The 14,601-nt window shown below is 29.8% G+C and overlaps 1 protein-coding gene across 2 annotated transcripts; it reads right to left on the minus strand.

The window, feature by feature from the left end:
• Positions 1–703: 703 nt before the first annotated feature.
• On the minus strand, positions 704–2,988 carry LOC115700049 (uncharacterized). 2 transcript variants are annotated; one of them, XM_061105695.1, is made up of 6 exons: positions 2,253–2,987; positions 1,867–2,168; positions 1,584–1,760; positions 1,317–1,497; positions 1,146–1,244; positions 704–990 (listed from the first exon to the last, which is right to left on the minus strand). In XM_061105695.1, the coding sequence occupies exons 3-6, from the start codon at positions 1,625–1,627 to the stop codon at positions 901–903; spliced, it is 414 nt and encodes a 137-aa protein (XP_060961678.1). In that variant the 5' UTR covers positions 1,628–1,760; positions 1,867–2,168; positions 2,253–2,987; the 3' UTR covers positions 704–900. The 2 variants fall into 2 exon arrangements, 1 of the variants encoding a protein (XP_060961678.1); XR_009684957.1 differs by lacking the exon at positions 1,146–1,244 and having other exon boundaries at positions 2,253–2,988.
• Positions 2,989–14,601: the final 11,613 nt, after the last annotated feature.

The following is a 14,601-nucleotide window of genomic DNA, read 5'->3' on the forward strand; positions in this document are numbered from 1 at the left end:
TATATATATATTATATAAAATTTGAGCATTAAAAAAAATTGATAAATTATTATGTAAAATATTTTTTCTCAACATATTCATATATTTATACATCTTTTAAATAAATTATTTTTAATAAATAAAATATAAAAATAACTAAGTTATATAACAAATTATATATACAAGTTCAATATTCTAAATGTATTTTTCTCTAAAAAATATTTTTATTAATTTTTTTAGTTGATAGGATATTATGAGTCTTGGGTATAAAAAATGATTATATATATACACTACTTGAAAATTGAGTTTTAGTGACACTCTATACATGTTACTGAAACTTTTTAGTGACACTTCAACGCGTGTCATTAATGAGGCTGACTGGAAATGCAGTTTTTAGTGACACTCCACACGTGTCACTGAAACCTATTGCACTCGTTTTTTGCGCGTTACTATAGGGATATAGTGGTTTTGCCAGACTAAAAAGGTAACAACCACACACAAGGAGTGTCACTATATCCTATTTTTTTTTTTCTTTTTTATTAATATTTTTAGAGTTATAGTGACACACCAAAAGTGCCACTATATTAAATATTTTTTAAAAATAAATAAAATAATTAATTATTTTAATTCAAATTTTATATATTATAAATAATAATTTATATTAACTATACACAAATACAATTAAATATAACAATAATAATTTTAATTGACTAAATTTAAAATTTATAAATTAGACCATTATAATAATTCACATCAACAAAATTAATAAATATTACATATTAGTTCATTATACTAATAAATCCATAACTATAAAATTATATAATAACTATTGGTCTATTAAAACAAAAAACAACTAACATCGGTAAGTTTGAATAATCGATAACATCTCACTTGCCCTATTAAAAAAAAAAATAACTAACGTCAGTAAGTTTGAATAACTGATAACGTCTCACTTGCCCAATGCTCTTTCACTTCATCAATTTCTTCTTCTGTATACTTTGCATCACTTAACTACAAAATTTAAAGATAAATAATATATTAATTAAAGTTATCATCATATGCATTTTTAATAATAATAATAATAATAATAATAATAATAATAATAATAATAATAATAATAATAATAATAATGTATGACATATTTATATAGTTTGTATGTTATGTACCTCGGCCAAAAAGTGTTTTTGATTCGAAGCTTGAATTAAATCTTTCATCATCTTCATTACATAATATCTACATTCAGTGTCTTCCGGTTGATGTGGACACTAAAGATTTTTCTTTAAATTAATAAAGATCTTAATAAAATATAATTGAAATTTAAAATAAAGAATACGTACAGTTGGGCGTCGAACTTTTAGCTTCAGTGGAATTTCTTTCCTTATCGCCCTGTAGTAAGTTTGAAATGCCAATGTGACCGTTTCTCTAATATCAGGTCGATTACTCAAGTGTGAGTTTTTAGGATCCATGAAACATAACCAATAAGAGTCGGGCACCAATAATATCAACATCCAATGCTCACTATGTAATCCAAAAAAAAAAGTTAATTAGATTGAGTATTAGATCACAATTTTATTTATCATACATAAAACTAAATTTAAATTTACCCATCAATCCAAGGAGTGACCATGTACTGCTGATTATTTGACATTTTTTTTTTATACGTCTATACAAAGAAGAGACACGTGCATCAAGCGATGTAAAACGAGCTGCTACTTCATTCGGATTAACAAATTGAAAACAATTGTTGGCGATTATGTTGTACGAGCCATTGATATAGTATCCTAATAGAAAATTTAGACAAAGCTACCTTAGATAAATTTTTGAATAAATAACAAGAATAAAGTTAAAAATAATAAATTTATTATATATATATATCATGTAATATACCTCATGTAGCACGTGATGATACCTTGCCCAATCTTTTTGTTGAAAATAAAGTCCAAGATGTCTTCGTTCGATATATACAAGCCTGACATATCTAGATCAAATATGTGTCTTTCAATGGATACTTTCACATTCGCATTGTTAGGCCACGTTGATATAATTTTATAAACCTCATTCAAGTAATGACCTCTTATTACAGGTTGTTACACTTCTTGTGACAGAGGTTCACGAATACGACGTGTAGGCTCTTGTTGTTGTTGGGTTAAGGGTGCCGCTGAGTGTCTTGATTTGGTAATTAAAGCATCCTGCATATTGATTTATGAATAAATTAAAATTAAAAAAGTAGCTTTTCTAAGAAGTATAGATGACAAATAAACCAATTGTGTCACCTGATCGGTCCAATCATGAAATATGACCAAATATTTGGGCCATGCTATGACAACCCCAGTAGCTTGAGAAACTACACACACATCCATGTCAACCATGGGGTAAGGCAATGGAGTTGCTCCTTTAATAGGGTGTTGGATGGTCACATGGCAATCAATATCACCCATGTCTACATTGAAGTCATTTGGTCTAGTATCAAGATGAAACCCAAGTGCAACAATATTATCTCTAGATTGTATGGCTAATCGACATTTATGGCGCTGCACACAAAGTATAATTCATACATATCGATATGAACAAAAAAATTTTTAGAAATAATTAGACAGCATTTTTCCTATAATATTAACCTAACCATCCAATAAACACACAATAAGTTTTCCCTGTATATTTAAATTTATTACCTCAGGCATAGGAGGCGGTTCTAATGGTGGGTCCGGTACATAATAGGATGTTGGCGGTTGTGGTACATAAACACATCCTTCGATTAGTTGCTCACGAGCATCTTGTTATTGTTCTCCGGAGTTCGATCTTGAAGGAGCTCCACAAGATCCCCACCAACTATATTGTTCTTGAAACATCTTTCTCATCAATTCTTCTTGTTGTCGACGGAATAGCTCTTGTTCTCGATGAAAAGCCTCTTGTTGTTATCGAAAAAGTTCTTGTTGTTTACGAATTTGATCGTGTTGTTGACGTACAAGTTCTTCTTGTTTTCGAATGCGCTCTTCTTGCTCGCAAAACCGTTGCTCCACATCAGATGTAAGGATTTGTTTCTCTTTCCCTCTGCTTGACCTAGGTCTTGGGGTGTTCCAAAACTATGTCGGGGTCACACCAAATCCTACACCTCGAACTTGTCCTCGTTCTTAGGTGTACCCAATGCCTTTGTTAGCACGTCCTCAGAACCTTGTGGTTCCCACTCGCCTTTTTCTTGAAGCTCTCGGTAATGGTCCTGTTAAATTATAAAAAAGTTAAAGATATAGAATATTATAAAAAGTGAATCAACACTTATGAAATATTCATTAATACTTACAATTTTTTGTTTAATCTCTTTTGCATCTTCTGAAAGCTCTCCTTTATTGTTAGTTCTTGCTCTTGACCATAAATCAGCTCTATCAAAACCATTCAACTGATGCCCAAGTTGTTTCTCTAATTCAGCCTTAGCCCGCACATACCCTCCTCGTCCAAGTTTGTAGTTATACTTATTCATTGCTCGTACATCTTGCATTTTCTTTCTTAATGCAAGCCATTCATCTGAAATCCTAGATTCAACAAATTTTTGCCAATCCTCATCTGGTATCAATTTCTCATACCCTTTTGGTTTCCTAGGAGGAAACTCATCTGGTCTCTCTTTTATGCCTTTTGAACCCAATTTTTGGTTAGATAAGTCTTCTAATTTCTAAAGCGCGCCGCGGCGTGACTCAACATTTTGATTTTATGGTTAGGGTCTAACTCAAATGTTTTCTACAAGATTAAAAAAGTAAATCATGTAAGAAAAAGAAAAATACAAGTAGTAAACACTTAAATCAATTAATCAAATAATACCTACATTCATGACCTCCCATATCTCTTTTTTTTTGGCAGCGGGGACTTCTTTCCAACAATTGCAGAGAATTGACACAAGCCTGCGTACCGTAGACCCTAACATCGAAGACATGTCTACTCGACCAATACCAGTTGGTTGACCGTAGACATTGTAATCAACAAAAATACGCCTTCCTTCACTTCTAGATTGGATTAATCTAGGCAATAGAGAAGGTCCCTTAGAAGGTTTCTGACTGTTGTTCTCTTCTCCAACCCCATCATCATCTTCTAAATCATCCTCCAAATCATCCTCTAAATCAACCACATCATCACCGCAATGATCATACATCTGTGATAAGAAACTAAGTTAATAATAATAGAAAGAACAACAAACAAATAATACATCAATATAGCTAAAAGCAAATAATAGAAAATAATATAACTCAATAATCAAGCAACATTATATCAATTAATACAGCCATATAGCTCAAAGCAAAAATAGAAAATAAGCAAGCTAATACCACAACTCTATATTTAATACCTTAAAAATTTATTAATCAACCCATACACCTTCACCATTTTCACGAAAAGTGCTATCATTATCAACCAAATCATCATTTTTTGGTATGGTGAATGTGACATGTTGTTCTTCAAGTGGTATATCATGCAAATCATCATTTTTGTTACTCCAATCTCTTGTTTGTGTTGTAAGCACAACTGACCATTGATTGTTTGCTGGATCATCCACATAAAAAACTTGTGTGGCTTGTGATGCCATCATTGATCGATCGTTTTTGTGCCCAATTTGATTTAGATTTACTAATGTGATTCCAAAGTTTTCTTTTTTCACACCAGTGTCACTCTTCACCCAATCACAAAGGAAAACAAGTACTCGAGTCCCGATATAATCTAACTCCCAAATTTCTTTAATTACTCCGTAGAAAGACATATCACATTGAACAGGATTTCTATCTTTCGAAGTAGATATTTGAACAGTTCTAGCAACAAGACTAACACAACTGTTTTGTGTAGTTCTATCATTATCATACTCTGCTGTATTAAACTGAGTACCATTCACCATATATGTTGAAAACTTTGTCACACTGAAAGAAGGACCTCTAGAAATCCACTTGACAATATCGGTCACATTATTTGATGTTTTGCTCATTTCATTCACAACCTATTCACGAAATATCTAATTAAAATCCATATAACACTAAGAAACATCAAAACTGCTTGAAAAAATATGATACCTTGTTCTCTAACCAACTACTAAATGTTCGATAATGTTCATCATGTAGCCATCTTTGATTCCTAGCTTTAGATGGGTACTTCGTCTTAATCCAATTAAAATGTTTCCTTCAAAGTTAAATCAATTAATTAAACTTATTTTGCAAAGATTCATAATGCAATCATAAAGATTATGAATATAAACTTACTCAATGTAAGGCTCAATTTCAGTTACATTCTGCAACACAAGACGATGTGCTTCATCTCGTTCATCTCGGCTAACAGTGCATACAACACTACCTTGACGACTTTGAATCCCATCATTGGATACATCACGAACCCCAATGCTCTGTAAACCCGGTATGTATTCACAGCAAAACTCAGAAGCCTCTTCTGCAATATAGCATTCAATAATACACCCTTCTGGTCGAGTTTTATTCCTAACATAACCCTTAAGAATCTTCATGTATCTCTCAAACGGATACATCCATCTAAAGTAAACTGGACCACACCATTTCACTTCTCTAACTAAGGGAACTGTCAGATGAATCATTATATCAAAGAATGCAGGAGGAAAGAATTGCTCAAACTTACACAAGATATAAGAGATTTCATCTTGTAACTCTTGTAGGTTAGACATATCCACCACCTTAGCACATAGTGACTTGAAAAAAAAGCACAACCTAGTTATTATCTCTCGAACTGTTTTCGGCAAGACAGATCGAATAGCCACTGGTAATACATGTTGCATCAGAATATGACAGTCATGAGATTTCATGCCACTCAAACTACAAGTTTTTATGTTTACCAACGAAATTATATTTGAACAAAATCCATCTGGAACTTTCATATTGAACAAACAAGAACAAATTTCTTCCTTTTCATCTTTAGTTAGTGTGTAACAAGCCCGAGGCAAATATGTCCTACTTTTCACAATCTTTGGAGCCAATTTTTCTCACATTTTCATTGCAACCAAGTCTTTTCTTGCCTTAATTCCATCTTTACTCTTTCCAGGAATATTCAATAAAGTTCCAATCAAACAATTGCAAACATTTTTCTGTATGTGCATAACATCTAAGTTATGACGTACAACCATGTGCTCCCAATACTCAAGATAAAAAAAAAAAATTGATTTCTTTTTACAAAGTGACTTAGGTTCCTCCATAACCTTAGACTTTCCACGACCCTTCCGCTTTTTAGATGCACGAACACTTGACTTCCCCAACTTGAAAACAATTTTAGACATCTTTTGAAGTACCTGGGTTTCGTATAAAGCTTCAAGAGCATTTCTAAACTCTTGTTTACCATTGAATGCCTTACTCCATGTTCGAAGTTTATGAGTATCCTTCAAGAATCTCCTATGTCCCATATAACAAACTTTCCGAGAATATTTCAAGAATTCGGAACATGTTTGTTCTTCACAAATAGGACAAGCTTTATATCTTCACACTATAGCCAGATAAATTCCCATAAGCAGGAAAGTCATTAATTGTCCATAACAATATGGCTCTAAGATTAAATTCTTCTTCCCTGTGAGCATCATAAACCTTAACACCTTCATCCCACAAATTTTTTAGATCATCTATCAAGAGGGCCAAATAGACATCTATGTCATTACCACGTTGTTTAGGTCCTAATATCAACAATGTCAACAATGTGAATTTTCTCTTCATACACAACCATAGTGGTAGATAGTAGATAACAAGCATAACTGGCCAGGAACTATGCTTACTGGTAAGAGATGAGTAAGGATTAAACCCATCAGTAGCAAGACCTAGACGAATATTACAAAGTTCATTTGCAAAAGAAGGCCACTTCATATTAACTTTCTTCCATTGCAAAGTGTCAGCTGGATGTCTTAATTTATCGTCATCTATTCTCTCATTTGCATGCCACGACAAACTTTTGGCATGTTTGGCATTTTTAAATAACCGAATAAAACGAGGAATAGGCAGAAGGTACCACAATACCTTGGCAGGTACTCCTTCCTTAACATCCACACCATTTCTTTTCTTTTTCCATCGTGACTCTCCACAAGTAGGACATGATTTTAAATTTGACAATTCTTTATGATACAACATGCAATCATTAGGACATGCATGGATTTTCTTATATTCCATGCTTAATGTACATATTGTCTTTTTGACCTCGTAAATGAAAGCGACATCTCATTTTTTCCGGCAATAAGTCATTCAAAAAAATAAGTAATTCTGAACAACTAGTATCACTCCAACCGTGTTTATCTTTCAAGTTGAACAACCTAATAATCGTTGATAATTTTGTAAACTTTTTACAGCCGGGATAAAGCGGTTTTTCTGCGTCACTAAGCAAATTATCAAACTTACTTTGGTCTACTGTCGATCCGTAATGTGCATCTTCAATCATTTCATCTAATGGATCCCAATTCACCTCTTCAATATACTCACTTACTTCCTTAGGCTTAGGAGAAGTATTTGGTCTACTAGGGGGATTCTCCCCATGACTATACCAAATATTATAGCTTTTGTCAATCCCATTGAAAAACAAATGCTCCTTGACCTTACTTAAATTCAATTTTTTTGCATTTTCACACTTAACACATGGACAAAAAGTATCATTTGGATCTACTATATTTTTCATACAAAATCTTATGAAGAATTCGACACCATTTCTATACTCCTCAGATAACCTATTTGTTGACATCCATTTTTTATCCATATTTTTCTTCCTACATCATCCGTATTAAATTATAAAAAATAAAATAAAAATGAAACACATAAAATTTCATTGACAATACGATCAAATCAAACAAGCTAACATTTATCAATAATAACAAATAAAATTCTAAAAAAAATTGGACAACATTTCCCCTATAATATTAACCTAACCATCTGTTATAGCAAACAAATAATTCAAACAATTCAACCAACACGTAATAAGCTTTCATCCTTATACCACCGCAACACAATCAAATTTTCGTAGAACCTACTTCACTAAGGCACACAAGTTAGAAACCTTCTGTTATCACCGCAACACACAATTAATATCAAAACCTACTTCGCTATGGATGAATATTTAGGGTATTCAAACTCCTCTAACATTTGTATAATATTAATTAACAGAAAAAAAAAAATTAATATGCACACGTACCTCTTCTAATTTAAAATGACTACATTAACTTTGTAACGATCCTTGCTAGTAACCAAAACACTAATAATAACATTGAAAAAAATTATTAAAATAGGTAGTAGAAATGACAATCATCATGATCAAGCTAATAATAATAATAAAAAAAAGTATAGTTTGCTTTGCTTATTATTTCTCTTTCTTATGTTTGAGATTTGAAATTGTCACTATAAAATTATTACTTTCCAATAGAGTAATGATTTAAGAGAGTAGACAACATAGTATTAAAAAAAAAGTTTGATGTAAACTTTGACTATAAAAAAAAATCAAAACTTTATTAGCTTTTCTCTAAAAATTGATAATTTCATTACCATTTTGGAATAGTCTTAATAGGTACATTCTCCTCTCTTATGATATGAAAATCATCGATATTTTTTTTTTCTCTATAAGCTTAGTTGTATTATTAATCTAAAAAAAATGTTAGTTTTCTATTATTATATTAAAATTAAAATTAAAATTTATATTATTTGTTTCTTAAAAGATTTTTATCATGCTATAAAATAGTTTAATTTTTATATTTAGATTAAATCTCTAAATACAAAATAGAGTATACACAAATTTTAATTAATTTTTTGCTTTTTCAATTTTAGTGAGCTTGAACTCAATAAATTTTATATTAATATAATCTAAAATAACAAAAAAAAAACATAAATAAACAAAAAAAAAAACAACATAAATAATCTGAAATTTTAAAAATATAATTCATATTTAGATTAAAGTTTTGAATAATATATCCAAATTTTAACTAACAAAAGACACAACTTAAAAACAACTACACTTTCTTCATACAAAATCACATTTTTCAAATGGAAAAAATAACGAAAATGGAAAAATAATCTGAAATGGAAAAAAAAAATAAACGAAAATGAAATAAAAACTTCTTACTTGAGATGCGTTCGTCTGTTGCGCCTAAGGAGGAGCACGGGTCTCCGCCTGAGAGGGAAGACCTCGCGCCGGCCTCAGATGGGGAAAATTTTTGGGTCTGGTTGGGGTATCGCGCGAGAGTTGCAGTGGGGTGTGGGGAACGTTTGTGGGGGAAGAGATGAATTACTAGGGCTGATATATATATATATATATATATATATATTTTAAATAAAATGGTATGGTTCTCACGTGGCTTTAGCGATGCGCAAAAAGCATGGGGAAACCTGTTTGGTCACATGCGTGGCACGTCACCATAGGCCTTGCTTTTTTTTTTTTTTTAATTTTTATAAAATTATATATTTTGAGTTTTATTTTTAGTGACACTCCATATTTTTTGTGACACACATTCCGCGTAATAAATACCGAACATTTAGAGTCTAATGCTGTGTGTCCCAAAAAACCACTCTTAATTTTTTAGTGACACACACTTTTATGAGTGTTACTATATAGTGTCACTAAATGCCTAATTTGTAGTAGTGATAGTACAATTAGAAAAAATCTTTACAGGTGTAATAAATTGTGAAGCGTCTGAAACTCTAAGGTAGAGTCTGAAAATAGAGTTTGATGATAGCATTGCTCTCATTTATATCTAAAAAGGTCATTATTTATTGGAACACACTCCACATCTCTCTCGACAAAGATACTTCTCTCTTTATTCCTATCCCTTTCTCTCTCATTAATTTTCTAGTACAACTTTCTCTCTCCCCTCCTATGTTTTTCTTTGGTAGGTGGGTGTAGGTCAAAAAGAATACAATAAAAGTAGTCAATATTTTGTGTAAGGCTTCTCACTATAGTTACAAACTTTTGAAACTTCTCCCTTTATATATTAATATATATAGAACTAAAAAAAATAAATTAACCAATTAAATTATCAATAAAATACTAATTTGAACAAAATTACATAAAAAAAAAAAAAGTTAAGACTATTAAGAAAATTTAAAAGAACAGAAAAATACTTTATATTGCAACAAATTCTTAATTACACGTTTAATACCAAAATTAATTTCTTCGATCTTGGTTATCTAGATCACCATTTTGGTTGTCTAGATCACCAACTAGGAATGAGAATGAAAATTCCTTAGGAGTAAATTCACAATTATGATAATCATTTTCTTCATATCTTGCTACATCATAAATAGGGTCATTAGAAAAATGATCCGATGGATAACTGTCACTCGTGGATTCATTCACCGCCTCTATATTTGGACCAGACTTCTCAAAATGTTGTTTCCTCTTACTTATTTTTACCCTTAAAGAGACTTCTTCGCATTTTATTTAGGGCTCCTTTTATTTCTTTAAGTGTTCCTTTTTTCTTTTCTTCTATTAGTTTTTGTACATCGTTAAAATTAAAATAAGGATCATGTGGTGATGAAAACCTCATACTTTGTGTTCTACGTACATGATCAAATAAATAAGTTTTTCCCATATCTGCTTGATATATAATCTGTATATATAATTTATAGAAAATATAAATTAGCACACTAACTATTATACTTTAATATAAAAAATATAATCCGTATAACAAATATAATCATGTAGTAAATTTTTATTTGTTCATACTAATAACTTAATATTAATAACTTAAATATCATAAAAAAATAATTAAAAATATTTTAAAATTAAAAAAATCAAAAAATATATTATAATTTTTGAAAATATTATTTTTTTCTTTCTCTGATTTGTTTTTCTTAACTGACTACAGTTTGTTGTGTAAAAATAATATATATATTACTTTAATAAGTAAATATATGTATGTATTACTTTCTAAGTAAATATATGTATATATTACTTTCTAAGCAAATATATATTACTTTCATAAGTAAATATATATATATATATATTATTTTGACACATTAAATTATAGTCTGTTAAAAAAAAACACATTAGAGGAAAAAAATTAGTATTTTTAAAAATTAAAATATATTTTTTGTTTTTTTTTACTTTTAAAATATTTTTAATTATTTTTTTATGATATTTAGATTATTAATATTAAGTGATCAGTGTAGATAAATAAAATTTTACTACGTGATTATATTTGTTATACTGATTATATTTTTTGTATTAGAGTATAATTATTAGTATGTTAATTTATATTTCTATGAATTGTGTATACAAATTATATATCAAGTAGATATAGAAAAAGTTTATTTATTTGATTATGTACGTAGAACGCAAAGTATGAGGTTTTCATTATCACATAATCTTCATTTTAATTTTAACGATGTACAAAAATTAATAGAAGAAAAGAAAAAAGAAACACTTAAAGAAATAAAAGGAGCCGTAAATAAAATGCGAAGAAGTCTCTTTAAGGGCAAAAAAAAGTAAGAGGAAACAACATTCTGAGAGGCCTGATCCAAATTCAAAGGCAGTAGATGAGTCCACCAGTGACCGTTATCCCTCTGATCATTTTTCTAGTGATTCTATTTATGATGTAGCAAGATATGAAGAAAATGATTATCATAACTGTGAATTTACTCCTAAGAAATTTTCATTCTCATTCCCAGTTGGTAAACAACCAAGATGGTGATCTAGATTACTAAGTTCGAAGAAAATTATTTTGGTATTGAACGTGTAATTAAGATTTTGTTACAATATAAAGTATTTTTTTATGTAATTTTGTTCGAATTAGTAATTTATTGATAATTTAATTGGTTAATTTATCTTTTTTTAGTTCTATATATTGTAATATATATATATATATGGGGAGAAGTTTCAAAAGTTTGTAACCATAGTGAGAAGTCTTACACAATATATTGACTACTTTTATTATATTCTTTTTTATCTACACCTACCTACCAAAGAAAAACATAAGAGGAGAGAGAGAAAGCTGTAGTAGAAAATGAATGAGAGAGAAAGGAATAGGGACAAAGAGAGAAGTATCTATGTTGAGAGAGATGTGGTGTGTGTTCCAATAAATAATGACTTTTTTGGATGTTAATGAGAGCAATGCTATCATCAAACTCTATTTTCAGACTCTACCTTAGAGTCTCAGATGCTTCATAATTTATTACAGCTATAAAGATATTTTTTAGTTGTACTATATATATAATCATTTTTTATACTCAAGACTCATAATATCTAGTCAACTAAAAAAATTAATTAAAATATTTTTTTTTAGAGAAAAATACATTTAGAATATTGAACTTGTATATGTAATTTATTATATAACTTAGTTATTATTTTTTTTTATTTATTTAAAATATGTATAGATATATAAATATGTCGAGAAAAAAATATTTATACATAACAATTTATCTATTTTTTTAATACTTAAAATTTATAATATATATATGTAAATATGTTTATAAAATATTAAACTAACAAAATTATTTATGTTTCCTCTAAAATTACATTTCTCTAATTTTTTTAGACTATTTTGTAAACATACATGTATATATATTAACTTATTATTATGTATTAACTTTTTTTTTAATATGCATTCATATTTTAGTAAAATGTTCAAGGTGTTAGTAGTGTGAATTTTAGCTATTTTTTCAATTTAAGTCGTACATGTAATTTTTATAATTTCTCAAAATCACAGAAGCAATGTAGTGCAAAGGGTGTCGGCAGTTTGCAATATTGCCAAGTAAACAAGCAATATAATAATATATTTGCAATAAAATAAAAATATGACATCTTATTGAACTTCCAACAACACGCTTAATAAAAATAAAACAAATTTTGAACTAAATATACACGCAACTAGTAAACAGGCCGTGCTTCGCGTGCGGCTATTTATAAAAATTTTATATTATACATATGAATATTAATTGAATAATAAAATCATATCAAATAATTTTAAAATTATTTATAAAAAAAGAAGATAAATCTATATAGAGAACTCTAAATAACTCTAAAAAAATTATCATACAATTTTTTATATAAAAAAGAAAGCACGCAAAAAAAAAAAAAATCTTCAAAACAATTGTCATTATCCTAACTCACTTGATCACTACTATATTTAAAGTTGATGTCATTACAGTATCTCACTTGTAGTCATCATTAATATCTTTTCGAGTAGATTTGCTGTTTGCTTTGTACATAAAATAAATCAACAATAATCGATAAATACTCACTTTTATACAAATGTGAATCATTCTATTATAAATTAATTAAGTGAATCATTACCATATTTCACTTGTAGTCATCATTAATATACTTTTCAATAAGTTTACTCTGTACATAAAATAAATTTAACAATGATCAGTGTAGTGTGTACTCACTTTTATACATAAGTGAATCATTATCTTATAAATTAATTAAATGAATCAATAGTTATCATATATGGTTATATATTTTATAATTATTTTTAAATTTTTAATTAATTAATTTTTTTTTAATTTTTTTAACAAAATTAATGATCTTTAATTAAATTAAATAAAAAAAAATAGAAAAAATTGATTAAGGAGAGAATTAAAAGTAAAATAAAAAATAGGAAAGTAAAAAATTTAAGGAGACAATAAATAGAGGTTGTTGCCTTTAATTTTGCCCAAAATACGTGGACTTGGATAAGGACGACACGTGGATCTGAGAGGACCAACTTTTAAAAAAATCATCTAAGTTTTAAATGACATAGGAGCGCCTCTGGGAAGGTGCCTCCCGGAGGAGGCATGAGAAGGACCTTCACGCTCCCGGAGGCCAAGGACATATTAAGGCAATTCCGGGAGGTACTGGACTCTATTGAACAATTACCTCGCATTTAATCCCGCATGGGGAAAGACGTATTGAAACTACCATAAGCGATATGACAGATGGCGTAACCCCCCTTTCTCAGCTATTATGCTATGATTATTGAGGCTAGTGACGGCTAATTTATGAGAAATCACATCAACCCAGAAGGGATAAAAGATTATATCCACCTAACACCTAAGATACATACGGTATAGGTTATGTATTTCCTATTTTGTATATGTTGGGAATATGTGCCCCTATGAAGCCTGCACAGAAAGACAAGTGATTCATTCCTAGGGATCACCCCAGAAAAACACTATAAATACCCTACAAACACACTGAGAAAGGGGTCGAGGATTCTGGATTAAGAGGACGGATACTTAAATCCTATGAAGGATGCTTGAATTCTTTTACGGATGGAAAGTCCTAGAGTGGCACTTTTTGCTACGTGACATCGCTAGGACAGATACTTAAATCCTATGAAGGATGCTTGAATTCTTTTACCAATGGAAAGTCCTAGAGTGGCACTCTTTGCTACATGACATCTCTAGGACGGATACCTAAATCCTATGAAGGATGCTTGAATTCTTTTACGGATGGAAAGTCCTAGAGTGGCACTCTTTGCTACGTGACATCTCTAGGACAGATACTTAAATCCTATGAAGGATGCTTGAATTCTTTTACGGATAGAAAGTCCTAGAGTGGCACTCTTTGCTACGTGACATCTCTAGGACGGATACTTTAATCCTATGAAGGATGCTTGAATTCTTTTACGAATGGAAAGTCCTAGAGTGATACTTTTGCTACATGACATCTCTAGGACGGATACTTAAATCCTATGAA

The sequence above is a fragment of the Cannabis sativa genome, chromosome X (genome assembly GCF_029168945.1).
Source record: "Cannabis sativa cultivar Pink pepper isolate KNU-18-1 chromosome X, ASM2916894v1, whole genome shotgun sequence".
In the NCBI taxonomy this organism is placed as follows: Eukaryota; Viridiplantae; Streptophyta; class Magnoliopsida; order Rosales; family Cannabaceae; genus Cannabis; species Cannabis sativa.

Coding starts and splice junctions, on each gene's coding strand:
- LOC115700049 (XM_061105695.1), bottom strand. CDS start 1,627: ATGTCAAATAATCAGCAGTACATGGTCACTCCTTGGATTGATGG. Junction 1,245..1,316: donor TAAAAGTTCGACGCCCAACT/GTACGTATTCTT, acceptor AAAAATCTTTAG/TGTCCACATCAACCGGAAGA. Junction 991..1,145: donor AAAAACACTTTTTGGCCGAG/GTACATAACATA, acceptor TAAATTTTGTAG/TTAAGTGATGCAAAGTATAC.